General features: G+C 39.4%; 1 protein-coding gene across 31 annotated transcripts in view; it reads right to left on the reverse strand.

Moving 5' to 3' along the window:
• Nucleotides 1–15688, reverse strand: part of DGKI (diacylglycerol kinase iota) — a 459668-nt gene that overhangs the window by 259364 nt on the left and 184616 nt on the right. For all 31 annotated transcript variants that reach the window (XM_015448096.4, XM_065542619.2, XM_015448091.4 and 28 more), the window contains 2 exons: nucleotides 10038–10112; nucleotides 8289–8345 (listed from right to left, as the gene is read on the reverse strand). In XM_015448096.4, coding sequence (XP_015303582.2) covers nucleotides 8289–8345; nucleotides 10038–10112 — 132 coding nt within the window. The remainder of the gene's footprint in view (nucleotides 1–8288; nucleotides 8346–10037; nucleotides 10113–15688) is intronic.

The raw sequence follows: 15688 nt of genomic DNA on the forward strand, positions 1-15688 counted from the left end.
CCTCAGGACTAAGAATGCAGGCAAGCCCTCATAACTTACAAACAATTCATCCCTCTGACAACAATACCCATAAAGTGTTCATTATTTTCTTTTGCCCTTTTCTGGAAAAACACACTTAATCTAATACTAACATGTCTATTGTAGGGTCTAGCCATAGTCCTTATTTTCCCTTTAAAATATATTTAATATATTAATATATATTCAATTTAATATATAAATATATATTCAATTTAAAATATATATTAATATATTTAATATATTAATATATTCAATTCAATATATTCAATTTATTAATATATATTAATTTATTTTTATATATTCACTTTAACATGTATTCAATTATTTAAATTTTTCCTACATGCCAGGCACTGTTCTGTTAGTAAGTACAGATGGACAGAAAATAGATCAGTGTAGAGGGAAAAAAAGTTATATATCAAGGCATGAAATTCAGAGTGACAAGAATACCGTTAATAAGCATTAGCATTATCAATACTGAAATGCCACCTCTATTTCTCTTAATAATGTCAAATCCACTTAAACTAAAACTAAACAAAGACCCTGGAGGAATAATGGTCTTTTAACTATAATCAGATATAAAGAAGCACAATGGTCCCACAATTTAGTCTAATGTTTGTCTCGCTTTTCCTACTACCACAGTTTAATAAAACAAAGACACAAGCTTAGATTGTTCTAAGAAAGAAGCTAATTATAAAAGCTAACACTTGTTGTGTACTATGAGCCATGCACTTTAAGAAATATTTTATAAGTAATAATTCTTTTAATCTTCATGAGAATTTTCATGAGTAGAGATGCCATTTATTTGAAATGTATCGGTAAAATCCGATGAGTTGTTGAAATATTGAAATATATGTTGATTGGGAAATTGCAGTTTAGTGCCCCTAGCATCTCTCTGACTGCTCCCTTGCATCCCCTCAACATTAGAGACCACTTCTACCTCCTCAATATTAAGCAATTACAATGTTAATTTCTGACATAATAGGTCTCCTGGATCCTATTCCAATGATCTCTCTCTTCTGAAAACAAATCATATTGTCTAAGCAATGTTACTGGTTCCCCCAAAGAATCTCAGAATGCTGGGGGCTGGGCCCAGCTGGTAGTGGTTGTCTGTACAACCTTAAATATCCACATGGATGGACAATTCTGGATCCTGTGACTGGCTGTGGCTTTCAAGAAAATGACAGCAATTCCAGAATAACCTGCCCAGTTATCAGTATCTATCCCATCAGTTTAGTGCAAACATTCTACTGAGGATGAAGGTACTGGACCCTCCACCTCTTTACTTTGCAGCTGAGGCTACTGCTGACACCTTTAGCATCTGCCTACTCAACGTATAAGATGAGAACCTTAGTCCACTGCCTGCTTAGGAATAAGCATTAGGGAGAACCCGAGCCAGCTGCCAACTGCAGCATATCCCAATTCACACATTATCAGAGGGTTTGACTTCCATGGTCAATATCATTCTCATTTTACAGAAAAGGAAACTAATGCATAGAAGTCATTACTTAAAATGTAAAGGTCAAAGTGAGGGTCCAAACCCAGACAGGCTGGCACCAGAATCTGTGCTCTTACCATTGTGTCACTGTGCCTTTCCTCTGTTCCGCAAGACAGGGCTCACACTACTTCAACATGACACGCCAATGAATGATTTCAATGACAGTAGTAGAAATATTGAATATATAAAAATGTCAGACAGTATCATACAGAATAGAAAAATGTAATATAATTGCTGTTAGTGTAGCAGAAGCTGAGGGAAAATGAACAATATCATTGATGTTCAGAAAAAAATCTGTAGTTATTGAGATTATAAATCAGCTAATGACTATCAATTTAAGAAGGAACATGTTGGAAACATTCGATGCAATTACCTGTGTGAAATCATGGCTGACTCATGGGATCACTTAGCAAGTGACGGCTCTACTCAAAACAGTCAGCCAACACTTTCCATATATCAACAATTATTTAGGAATCTTAAGACTGACTTCCTCATTTTTACTGCAACACGCAGTTGTTCCTTCTTCCCAGGAGATATGTTCTAAGACTCCCAGTGGATGACCGAAACTATGGATAGTACCAAACTTTACATAGACAATGATTCTTCAATCTAATAACTGAGAAAACTACTAAGTGATGAATGGGCAGGTAGTGGATACGCTGGACAGAGGCGTGTTTCATATCCCAGGACAGAGTAGGATGGCATAAGACTTCAACACACTACTCAGAACAGCATGAAATTTAAAACATGAATTGTTTATTTCTGGGATTCTCCATTTAATATTTTTGGACTGTGGTTGACCTTGGGTAATTGAAACCTTGGAAGACAAAATCATGGATAAGAGGGGACTACTGTATATAATTTGGTAAGCAGATGTATAATATCATATAGTTTAGTTGGGGAATAAAAAAACATTTAAAAATTATTTAAATATTATTCTCTATGGCTCTACCATTTGTTAAATATTTTTAATATCATCCTTCCTAGAAAATAAGTCAAAAACTAAGGCATGAATTGATAAACTAACTTATACAAAATCACTGTCATAGAGGAAAATGAGTAATTGTCTCCAAAACATAGCTCTGTGATTTGAGATGTCCAGCACCCTTCTGTCCAGAGCTCTTTTTAGGCCCAATAGAAATTTATTCTACTGCTGCTTAATGATAGTTTGAACAAAGCAAACATCCAATACATGTGTGTTGAACTGAATGGAATTATCCACCTAATTTCTTTGACAATTAAATCACATAGTTACCACGGAGGAGGGGAGGATCATCAATTGCCTTCATCAATAAGGAAAATAACATTACAATAGAATCATTTATATTTTCTAATCCTTATATCCCTAATGCTTTCATTTCTCACCCTCTTTTCTTTTGACCATTATTAAGAGCTCCTAAGTTGTTGAACTGACATTGGACTCAGGATCCTTAACACTGCAAATGTGAGTGTTGACACATTGTTGTTAAGATAGCAAAGCAAGGCTTCTAACATCATAAAACCTTTTTATTGCTCATCAATAACTTCTGAATTATTCATATACAACTTCAAGCACTGGGCAAGGAAAGGGCTATTACTTATGGGTGTTAAAGTATTGGTAATGCATTATTTCAGGGCTTATATTCAGTATTGTTAGCAAAAATACATAATACAATTGCTTGGCTATTTTCAAACAGCCAGTTGAACTGGGATAAAAGACTACAAATTGGGTTCGGTAAATACCACTCGGGTGATGGGTGCACCAAAATCTCACAAATCACCACTAAAGAACTTACTCACATAACCAAATACCACCTGTTCCTCGAAAACCTATGGAAATAAAAAATTATATATATATATATATATGTATATATATATTTTATAGAGTTTGAAATGATCTTAGAAATCATAACCCAATCCATCATGGCTTATGACTAAGAAAAAGGAGATCCAGAAAGATTCAACTTAGATGGCTCCAACAAATATTTATTTAAAACTTGTCACACTTCAGGCACTATGCAAATGCCAGGGCATAGTGACCAACAATCTGTGCTCCAGAAACTCTTACCACTTAGTGGAAAAGAAGCAGAGGTATAATTCGAACTAAGGTCAAACTAATTCTAAAGCAAATATTTACTAGGTAAACATCTAAATTAGTAGTAGTAAGAATTCTTAATTTTTAATTAAGAATATCATATGGGTTATAGTCAGTGAGTCATTAGTTTCATCTTCAAAATGTCCTTTTAGACTAAGAGTTCCTAAACATTTTGAGAGAAATGAATACCTTTGTAAATGTATTCGGTCAGCGGATATCCATCAATCACATACTCTGTATTTTGGTGCAATTAATTTAGGACAAAATCTATGAGTGACCTCCCAAAATTTACACTAAAGATGGGAGACATTCTTTAGACAAGCAAACGGTAATATGCATAAATTATTACGGTATACAAAGTGCCCTGAAAAGAAAGAACAAGATACTTTGATAAAGAACAATATACTATGTATTTAAAGGTGGTTGTTAAGGAAGACCTCAGCAAAAGACTGGAGTTTGTGTCCCCTCCAAATTTGTATGTTGAAATCCTAAACCCCAATGCAATGGTAATAGGAGGTGAGGTGTTTGAGAGGTGATCAAGTAATGAGGATAGACTCTTCATGGATGCAATCAGGGTCCTTATAAAAGAGGCAACAGAAAACTCTTTCACCCTCTTTCCTCCACATGAGAACACAATGAGAACACAATGAGAACACAATGAGAACACAGTCTGCAACCCCAAAGAGGGCCCTCACTAGAATGGGACCATGCTGATACATTGATCTTGGACTTCCAGCCTGCAGAACTGTGAGAAATAATTTTTGTTGCTTATAAGCCACCCAGTCTATGGTATTTCATTGCAATAGCCTGAACAGACTAAGACAGCGTCTGAGGGGGATGATATTTGAACTGAGGCCTAACTGTAAGAAACAGTCACGCAAAGAGATTTTCAGTACAGCAATGAAATACACAAATATCCAAAGGTGGGGAATATCTTTGTGTGTGCCACACAAATGGAAAGAAAGTCTATATGGGAGCTAGAGGAGGCTGGAAAGGCAGGCAGGGGCCAGACGACGTGGGCCTTTGCATGCCAAGACAGAGGGTTTGCTTTCGCTCTAAGAGTTATGGAAACCAGTGGAGAGTTTTAAGCCAGGGAAAATTATATTAGGTTGGTTCAAAAGTAATTGCGGTTTTTGTCATTACTTTCAATTACTTTTGCACCAACCTCATAATCTAATTTTCACTTTGAAAGATTACTTCTTTAAATCATGGGTGGACTGAAAGTGAAAACTGAAGAGTCATGAAGAAGCTATTGCATTGGCCAAAGGGGAGAGGTCACAGTACCTTAGTTTAAGGTGCTGATAACAGAATTGGAGATAATTGGGTGGATTTGAAATATATTTTATTTAAAAAATTGAAAGGACGGGCAAATGAATTAGATGTGGGGAGTCTATGGGAGAAGGAATAAACATGACCCCCCAGTTTTCTCAACTGAGAAGCCAGATCAACAGCCACCTCATTTCCTGAGGTGCATAGGATTTTCTTAAATCATTTTTATGGTAATGGGAATAGTCTAGTGTTTGATGTATTATATTTTAGATGACTGTGATACATTCAAAAGACATGCCAAGTGGAACTCCAAGAAAGGCAGACTGGAAATGTAAAGTTAGGAGTTGTCAGCCCACATGGTATTTGAAGCCATGAGACCGGATGAGCTCCTCTAACAGGAGTGGGCAGAGAGAAGAGAACATAGACAAGAACTAAGCTCAGAGGGATTTGCAGAGGTTGGGGGAGTAAGCAACGAAAAAGAATAGAAAGGGCTATCCAATGAAGCAAGAAGAAAATTAGGAAAGGGTGATATGGGAAGCCAAGAGAGGAGAGCATTCCAAGAAGGATGGAATATGTAGTATCTTGAATATTTTTGAGAAGAACAGAAAAATAAATAACACCTAATACATTTAGCATATAGGAGATCATAGGCAAACTGAAAGCAGCAGCAATTTCAGTAAATGGATAGAGCAGACATCAGATTAGAACAGGTTACAATGACTAGAAAGTGACATACTGAAAATAATTTATATAGTTAACACTTTCTGGAAGCTTGGCAGTGACTACAAAACTGACAACTAGAGCAGTAGGTAAGACACAGTTGGTGGCTAAGGAGTGTTTTTGGTTTTTTTTTTAAAGATAGAAATTATTAGAGTGTGTTTATGCTGGTAGAAATTATCTAGAAATAGAGGGGGGTGATGAAAACATATTAAAGGAAGGAATTTCAAGTCCTTGATAAGAAGACAAGGGAGAATATCCAAAACCCTTATGGAAGGTCTAGCTTCAGAGAAGTGGTACAGGCTAATAAAAACCAAAAACATGCTGTATTAGAAAAATTGCACAATTAAAATTGTCTCTCTCTCTTCCCCTGCCTCCACACTGACCTATCGATAGAGAGAAATACACACTGGAGGGCAGAAAGCTAAAGGTAGGTATATGAATCCCCAGGCTAGAAAGTCATAAACTCCATCTTAACATGAAACTATCCCTTCCAGTTTCCTAAATAAAGCACCTCCTTCATTTGAGTTGTCACTGAGTTATCTTCTGGCCCACGCTGTCTGCACTCTGGGTGGCACTACGACACTGCAGCCCTATCATTCTTCTCCTGCCCGCCTCATCCTGCGCATGGCCCACAACCTTCCTATTGCTGCTATGCTGCACAAACACAGTGGGAGAAGACAATCGATGAGGACAACTATGTTTTTCTCTTTCCACAACCTCCATCCCAACCTACTCTCTTTCCACATTTTTTCCCATCCTTTTGCTTTGTCGCTAACAATTAGAGCGTTCATATTCATGTTGTCATTTTTCATCAACTGTCTTTAAACGTTTGTAATTCTCAGATATCTCCTCTGAGATATCACTCTCCACGTTCATCTATTCCCACAGCTTTTATTACTGTGTAAATATGCTGATGACTCACAATGCCTGACCTCCAGTCCAGTCTTCCTCATAAGCTCCAAACTCATATACCCACTCAACCTTCTATTGGGCATCTCCAGTTGAGGACAACAGGGACACCTCACACTTCATAGTTCTACAACTAAAGTCATTACCTCCCCCACCCCATTTTCACATCAACTCATTTTCATACATCTAATCAGTTTTTCAGTTTTTTTGTTTTGTTTTGTTTTGTGTGTGTGTGTGTGTGTAGCAGTAGCTTGGTTTAGTCTGGGCTCCTCTTGTGTCCAAAATTCAATCAGTTACTATATCCTGTCAATTTTGTTTCCTTCAAACTCATATCTACCAACATTATTCTTAGTTCAATGTCACCATGATTTCTTGCCTAGACTACTAGCATGGCTTCTGAAAGTTGCCTGTATGCCTCCAACTCTTGAACTGCATGGTATTTCCTCCACACTGCAGCCTGAACAATATTTGGCTTAAAGTAGTTTAATGCTCACCTCCCAACTATCCTGATGATAAAACACTCAACTTGCAGCATGGCTTACAGGAACCTTCACGATCTAGCTCTTGCTATCTCAGATCTCATGTCTTACTCAGTACAGTCTCTCATTTGGATTTGCATGCTCTTCCTTTTATCCAGAAGGCTCTCACCACTCACCTCCTAACCACCCTCCTCTCAACTAACTTAGCTCCTCAGGAGAAGCCCCTTCGCTGACCCCTTTCCTCTCTTTCCTATTTGTTACTACACAGAGCTGATTGGAGGAGTAGACCATCCGGGAAGGTTTCCAAGGAGTAAATCTATAAGTGGAACTGAACCTCATCTCCCTGAGAAAATACGTTGATCAGAAATCATCTTTACTGGACTTTGTGCTCAGGAGGATATCGTATAAGATGGTAATGTTTAGGAAGCAGTGAGTGACTGCTGGGCAGGCGGAACTACATTCTAGGAGGACAGGTTCTGTTCATTGCGGGCTTTTGTTTCGCTGATTGGGGAGTGCAATTTTGGGCCTGGAGCTAAACTGTCCAGAATAACACAGGAAGGCTGAGAACCCTCCCTGCCTTCTTCATCTTTGCCTGAACTGTGCTCACTGTCTCCTCTAAATAAAATGTGAACAAATATGTGCTGTCTCCTCTTGTCATACCTCTGCTTCCCACTAACACATCAGTAACAACTCTTCATTCAAATTTCCTCTTTACCTGTTTATCTTCACGACAGACTGGAGGGTCAGAGACCAAGAACTGAATATAGTTCTAGCTTATGATGTATTTATTCATTTACTTAACAAACGAAAACACCAAGATTTAGAGAGCTTAGGTGAGATGCCCAAGATCACACAGCATCAAGGCTGGTTTTAAAAGCGTACCACCTGACTCCAGGGTTTATAGGAATAACCAGTTACTCTGCTGCCCCATGAGTAGCTTATACCCACTCAAAATTGGAAAATGCACGTAAAATCAACCAGAAGACATGGCGACAGAGCGAGACTCTGTCTCAAAATACATAAATAAATAAAGTCTATTTCTTTCTTGCCTCTTCAATTCTACCACTACCGCCTTCCTCTAGTCTCTGGTTCATTTGGTAAGACCTTAACTCCCCAGTACATTTTATGAGAATAAAGTCCAGTGTGCACATGTTGAAAAGACTTGGAGATTTTATTGGTTGTATTTATGGATGTGTTAACAAAACATTGGCGTGCAATGGAGAGAGATAGAATTTATTTTTTATTCCCTGGTGAGTATCTATGAAGCCACTGAATCAATGAGAAATCAAAGGTGATACTTGAAATCAAGCTCTGAAATACTCACTTCTCTTGGTGACCTTGAGCCTCCTTCTCGAAATGTTGGTTTACATCTGAAATTAATCTGTCATTCAAAAAGAAAAGTATATTATATTAGAGATAAGCATCAGACTAGACTGAATTACCTGGAAAAAAAAAACAGTGATAGATATTAAGACTGAAAAGCAAAACCTTTAAAGAACAAGGAACAATACTCTTCTTAGTCTTTTGAAATCATCGCATTAGATAATCAACTGAGATCCCAGGTGATTCTATATCTCCAACCCCTTTCCTTCATTCTCAAGAATGAAATCTAAGTATCTTTAAACAATAATGCTCTTACACCACAAATTTGAGAAACTGAGATAAGAAAGAGCCAGAGGAAAGATATTGGCAGCTGAAACTACTCAGCTGGGTTTCTGATTGTAAAAATAGAAAATATAAACTTGAGATTCTTTTAGTATTATGATGACTATTCAAAGACAAGAGAGTTACTTTTTTTTTTTTTTTTTTTTTTTTTTTTTTTTTTTTTTGAGATGGAGTCTCGTTCTGTCACCCAGGCTGGAGTGCAGTGGTGCGATCTCAGCTCACTGCAACCTCCGCCTCCTGAATTCAGGCGATTCTCGCGATTCTCCTGCCTCAGCCTCCTGAGTAGCTGGGACTACAGGTGCGTGCCACCACATCTGGCTAATTTTTTGTATTTTTAGTAGAGATGGGGTTTCACCATGTTAGCCAGGATGGTCTCCATCTCCTGACCTCGTGATCTGCTTGCCTCGGCCTCCCAAAGTGCTGGGATTACAGGCATGAGCCACTGTGCCCAGCCCGGAGTTATTCTTTATAAAAGGATTCAGCACTGCTTTTCTTTTAGATGTGGAGGTCTCCTAGTAGGTACATTGACATCTTGGTTAGCTACTCGATAAAGTGAAAGGAGCAAAAGAATGAAGGCAGAGATCAGTAAGTGAAGTTGGGGCAGAAAAGAAAATATTAAGATAACATGTTGGTAGTCATTGCCATAAGACATCAGCTAGGATCAACTGGTCATGTCAGTGAAACTAAATGAATGTCATGGGGGACTAAAATATTTCAATGCTTTTACCCATGACAGCTCAAGAACATAGATAATACACAGAGAAACACACATAAAAATGGAGTAGGAAGTGTGAAAGGGAAAAGGATGGCAGGCAACTCACTACTGGTGCCTTTCCCATTCCCTAAATAACAAATAAATGGATTTGCCGAATCCACTTATTCTGGAGGTACGACACCACCAGGATATCACTTCCAGTCCCACCCACACATTTGAGCAGCAACAGGAGGAGCACTGCCCAGCAGACTGAGAGCCGGCTTCCAGCTTGGCTCACTCCCTTCCAGGCACTTTGAGAAGAAGTAAACCACACAAGTCAGATATATGTGAACAACAATTATAAAAAGCTTATAGAACTTCCTCCTTCTTAAACAACTTGTGGAAGAGCCTATGGGTGAATAGTAATGCTTGAACTGAGATGATATAATAAGAGAATTCCAGGCTTTTCCATCTAACTGTTATTCCATTTCCCAAGAGTCAACGTAAAATGATATCAAATTACACTTCAGCAAACAAGAGAGTGAATGACCCTAAAACATTGTCTTTCCATTATTAATCTGGTAATAATGTTGGACTTCCAGCTTTTTTTTAAGGGCACTGTTTTCAAAAAGTTGGAACTAGAAAGTTACACTGGGCCTCTGAAGACCAAATACTTGCAATGTAACAAAGCTGCAGCAGGGGGCGCACTCTTACCTTTTCTAGCTGCTCAATGCAGGCGGTGTGGACGACGATTTTACAGACTGCACACTTCCTCCTGAGAGCTGATTTCTATAACATTCAATTCAAAAGACAAGAAAGAAATGTTAACAGTCTGTTCTGAAGAGTTCCGAAGAGTTCCCTAGTATTAAAGTGGGCATATATAATATATACATAAATACACCAAATATTGTAATTATTTCTATTACAAAGCAAATTTAAAACTTCATCTTAAATATTAAATAAACTTTATCAACAGTCTCTCCAATCACCAAGTAGCTCCATATCTGCATGACTTAGGGTGGGCTAGATTGTCTCTTCAAATAATAATAATAGCTCCAATATTTTGAGCATATAATAAGAACCAGCTCTTTATTCTGTCATTTCTAAGTTTCAGCACCTTACAATGTAGGCATTATTCTCTTCCATTTTAAAATATTTTCTACATTATCGCTCAAGTAGCTAAGGGGCAAGACCAACATCCAAACTTAGATCTAAGTTGAAAACAGGCATTCTTTCCCTATTGCAAAAGTGTCTAGATTTCCAGGGGCCAGTCATTTTAGGCTTCTATCCCAGGCATGAGTCTAGACTAAGTTACTTGGGTTTCTGCCCAAATCTTCCAGAAGGAAAAGAAGGCAAGTTCAGCTTTTACACCCAGGAAACAATAATAAGAATAGCAACAAAAGCAGGAAAAGCTGCTAAAAAGGAATATAGTATCTGCTATGTGCTCTTATAAGCACTTCACGAATGGTAGTTCACCTAACCCTCACAACCCTATAAAACAGGTTCTATTCTTAATTCCATTTTACTGATGAGAAAACTGCCCAAGGTCAGCGAATTAAGGCACAGGAGGGCCAGGTGGTCTGGCTTCAGAGCTCATGCTCATAAGCATTACACAAGTTGGCCTCTCTGACAGTCAATACTAGTTTAAAATTATAATACAATAAAACTTTTTAAAGTTTATCTTTTTCTCTAATGATAAAAAATGGACTGCATGGAGAGAGATGAATGAGCGGAATCTACATTTCATGACTGCCAGTGTCGTACACGATCTAAGATAGGAAAGTTCAGCCCTGTCTACAAAGGACAGACTGGAAGGAGGATTTGCATGAATAATTTCTGTGTTTGAGCCTGAAAGTAATGTACTATAACTAAGCCTATCTATCAAATGGTCTATCAAAGCATCCAAGTGTGAAAGGCCTTGAGTTCCTGTCCTTAAGGAAGATACTCTTAGAGATTGCTGGCAACCTCCCCCTTCCGAGTAGTTTCCCTGCTGAGGTATAATTTTTGAGCCAATTGTGTCAGGTAGGTGAGAAGAAATAAAGTATTGCTGCGGCCAGAGGAGACTCCAGTCTCCTGGAGGAGCTGCAAACCACCACCTTGGAGGGGTAGGATCAGGAAAGAAACTGCAGCCTCATAGGTCTTGGACAGCTGACTTCATTCAACATGGGGTATTTACACATTATCAGCCACCTACAAAGAACCTAAAACACTGCAGTACCACTGCCATGAAACTTGTAGAAGAAATCCACTGACTGAGATGCCTTTACTCTGCTTGCAGATGCTTTTATCACTCTTGGATTTCCTCTTCCTGAGGGAAGAACACGGTGTAGCACATGAAATAAGTTTGACAATTGCTTTGGCACATAACAATGATAAAAGAAACCAAAGCATCTAGCTACACTACTGAACAGTGTCTTGTTCTACTACTAAAAAAGAAAAGAAGAAGAGAAAAAGAAGGAGGAGGAGGAACAACAAGAAAACATGAGCAGTAATTGCAGTAGCACAGCAGTAGCAATCAAAAGAACAATCAGAAAATTCTATTTTGCTTTACAGGGTAGAGCATCCATAAGCAAATCATGGTTTCCCTTCTGTTTCCTATGGATATCCTGGTGCCAATCACTGCTTTGGCACCACCTGCAGAAAATGCATGGGGCATTTGAGTCACATTGCTAATCAGAGTTACAGTGACACTAAGGAAACTGGAGTTGATTCCAGTCTATTCATTTCCCATGAAACTCCTAGCAAATTACTTTGTGGATAAGCAAAGCAATATTACCACAGGTAGGCAACCACTTACGGGCTGTGATTTAAGGATGCCTGAAAAGCCTCCCTCCTTGGCAATAACTCCTGTCCTAGTCTAGCTTCATGCTTGACACTATGCTCTGCATTAAGTTCTATGGAGTTCCAGGGATTTCTTAGGCTCCTATGAAAGTCACTGAGGATGGGAGGAGGGCACCGAGAAAACTCAGGAAGCCTCATGCAGTCAATGAAATGGAATGCCTCCTCCTGTCTTTGTTTTACAAATCAAGATTCTGAGTCAAAATATCTTTTGAACAAGGGATCTGGGCTAGAGGAATTTGAGAACCGGTGAGTTAAGATATGTTATCTCTCAGCTTTCTGGAACGTCATGTAAACGCACGAACATTCAAATGGAATAACTGAAGTGCAATGTTCTGCAGATGATAATATATGGAGTTGAGTACTATAAGTTATAAAACTGATTTTAACTGAACTATATTGGATTTTAAAAGATCCTCTTAAAATATATTACGTACTTATGTGCCTTTTGAGGCAGAATATATAGACCATATTCTAAATTTTTCTTCATAAAGACTACAACATGATGCACTGTACTACACAGAACAGTCATTTTTCTCTTTCCCGTCCTTCTGTTTGGGTAGAGCTCGTTTTGAGTCAGTGTCGCTGTCTTTTGTTGCTCTCAATTTCCTAAGTGGCAGCTTCTTAACAGCTTTTAATTTGAGAAATCAGATAATTACAGTTTACAATCATATGTAAAATTAAGTAAATAAATTCTGAGTAAAGGTCCAAGGCCTTTTGCCATAGTAGCAAAGTAAATAGATTTGTAGTTCCTTAATTGATGGAAACTGTTTTAGCAAATCTGAAACTTTGACCACTGACTTTGTGGCGTATGACTATGTTTCAAGTGGTTAAAGTTATCTGAAGTAGCTGGATAATAAGCTTCTGAACAGAAATTGCCCAAAACACATAGAATTTTATGCTTGGTGAAGTTGCAATTTTCTATTTTGAAGTTCCCAGCTATATACAAAGGTAAGATGCAGGAATCTGGACATTGTAAACACTACAAATATTCACTTTTCCCCAAATAACTTATATGAGCCAGTGCTTCCTTCTCTATGAAAGGTGATAAATTAAACCAAGAAAAGTCACTTAAAAGCATTCAGTAGGGGCTGGGTGCGGTGGCTCACGCCTGTAATCCCAGCACTTTGGAAGGCCGAGGCAGGTGGAACACGAGGTCAGGACATCGAGACCATCCTGGGTAACACGGTGAAAACCCGTCTCTACTAAAAATACAAAAAAATTAGCCGGGCGTGGTGGTGGGCACCTGTAGTCTCAGCTACTCGGGAGGCTGAGGCAGGAGAATGGTGTGAACCGGGGAGGCGGAGCTTGCAGTGAGCTGAGATCGTCCCACTGCACTCCAGCCTAGGTGACAGAGTGAGACTCGGTCTCAAAAAAGAAGCATTCAGTAGGTAAGGTCTTATTCCTCACATTGGGACATAGTTGTTATGGAACCTAGCACAAAAACATAATTTAAACAAATAAATATTGCCTAGAACATGAAACATGCTTAAAAATTAAAATTATTTAAAAAACAGTAATTTGCTCTCATCAATGAATTTAAAGGCCAACTGAGCTTACTGCCTTAAATATCAAATAGCACCTAAGCACCTTTACTAAGGGTTCCCTGATTTTGCTGGTGTTGATATTCAAAAGAAACTTACTTGCAGGTGTGTGGTGCAGGGCGGGCAGAGCGAGAAACATCTGTTTAAACTAAGACACTATGGAGCACAGTATAGATCACATTCCATTATATTACACTGTTCTAATAAAAACATGAGCAACATTTACTTAAATAACAACACAATAAAACATATGCTCGGTTTTAGGATGGTGGGCACGATCTCACCAGCAGCCACACAGTGGTTATAAGAGAAAACACATCCTACATATTTCCCATGTTGTAGGTGCTGCTGGCACTCAAAGTAGTGACAGCTCTCCACCAATCTTCAGCTCACAGCAGGCATGAGAGAAAAACCATCACAGCTTTAGACCACTGGAGCAGGCAATGGGGACTGAGGAGGACAGAGGGATCAGTGGCAGGCAGTGGTAGAGAGTATACAATTGTCCCTAATAAAGAGATTAATATTGAATCCTATCCCACCCAACTACATCCCTTACCTAAGTCCCTGATCTATAAGTACCAAGAAAGCTGTTTTTTTTTTCTTCCTTTGAGCAAGATATGTGATTTCTGCTAAGTAACAATGAATATCTGGTGGGAGTTGAGAGAGTTTGACAGAGAAAAAGAGGAAAGGAAGGAAGGGAAAGATGATGAAAAATAAAGATGAAGAAGAGAGAAGGGGAAACGATGGGAAAGGGTAGGAGAGAAGAGGGAGAAGAGGGGAGGGAAGGAGAAGGGGGTGGGTCCTTCAGGGCCTGGGGTTATCTGCTTTCACAGACCTATGATTTATCAAAGGATTGGGGCCTTTTTGCTCCCCAAGGTAAGTAAAATTAAATATCTGTCATTCCCAATTGTCAGAAGTTTGACACCCAAGAAGCAGGCTGGCTGTCCGCTTCTGAATAAGGCACACGGCAAGCCTTATTTCTCCCTGCAGTGGGGCCAACTGCACTGCCTGCTGACCACATAGCTTCTGCTGCGGTCCTAAGATCTCCCACTGCGCTTGCCCACCTCTACAGGTGGAATCATCAGAGATGGGACATGGGGAAGGCAGTGGGAAAAGAGCAACCAGCATGGCAACCTGTTCTTAGTCTCCCCATCTCAGAAGAGCTCAGAGACCAGAGGCTGCTGCAGGACCAAAAACACCAGGGCAAAGTCTGAGCTCATGACACCTTACTCCAGAATTCCCGGACCTAATGCAAGGAATCACCAGCTATGAGGCCACAGTGAGCAAAGGGATGACAGCCAGGACAGGGGCTTTCAGACAGAAACCAACAATACTGTGAGTGTATAAGGGGGCAGATGGCGGCATGCTGGGGAAAGGGCCAGAGTGGGGCCGCATGGTGAGAAGCCAGGAAGAAGGACAGAGGAGGTTGCTGGGCTGGGCCTATCCCCAGATGCCTCCCAGCTTTATCCCCCATGCTTTCTCTACCCCTTAGCCTCCTAGATGGGAAGATTCACCCCGAGGACTAGAAACTGAGGGAAGGCTGAAAATCAGGCAAAGGGAAAACTGCAAGAAAGGCCAGGGGAGTGCTCTCCTCCTCCCTTCTCCTTCCCTTTTAGACCACAAAGCCCACTCCATAGCAGCACTTTGGAGATGGGTAGGAAGGAGGGGCCATGCAGCCCTGGCAGAACTGTCCTTTCCTCCTCTTAAATGGTGGGGCTAATGGAATGCTTAGGAAAGCGGAGGGGAGGAGCCTTCCTAAGCTCTTAGAATGTCAGGAATCTGGTGTCCTTTCAATAGGCATTGCCTCTCTGGCAACATACACAAGAACATTGTTGCTGTATAATCCAAGGTAAATGAAAACAAGAGTTCTTTGATTTATTTAAAAACCTAATTAGAAGAAATGACAAGCATACTTGGCAAGTTCTACTTCTCTGGGGAGTCTGGGATGCAATCTATAAATTGGCATTAGGAAAAATGAAGAAT

This window comes from Macaca fascicularis, chromosome 3, assembly GCF_037993035.2.
Source record: "Macaca fascicularis isolate 582-1 chromosome 3, T2T-MFA8v1.1".
In the NCBI taxonomy this organism is placed as follows: domain Eukaryota; kingdom Metazoa; phylum Chordata; class Mammalia; order Primates; family Cercopithecidae; genus Macaca; species Macaca fascicularis.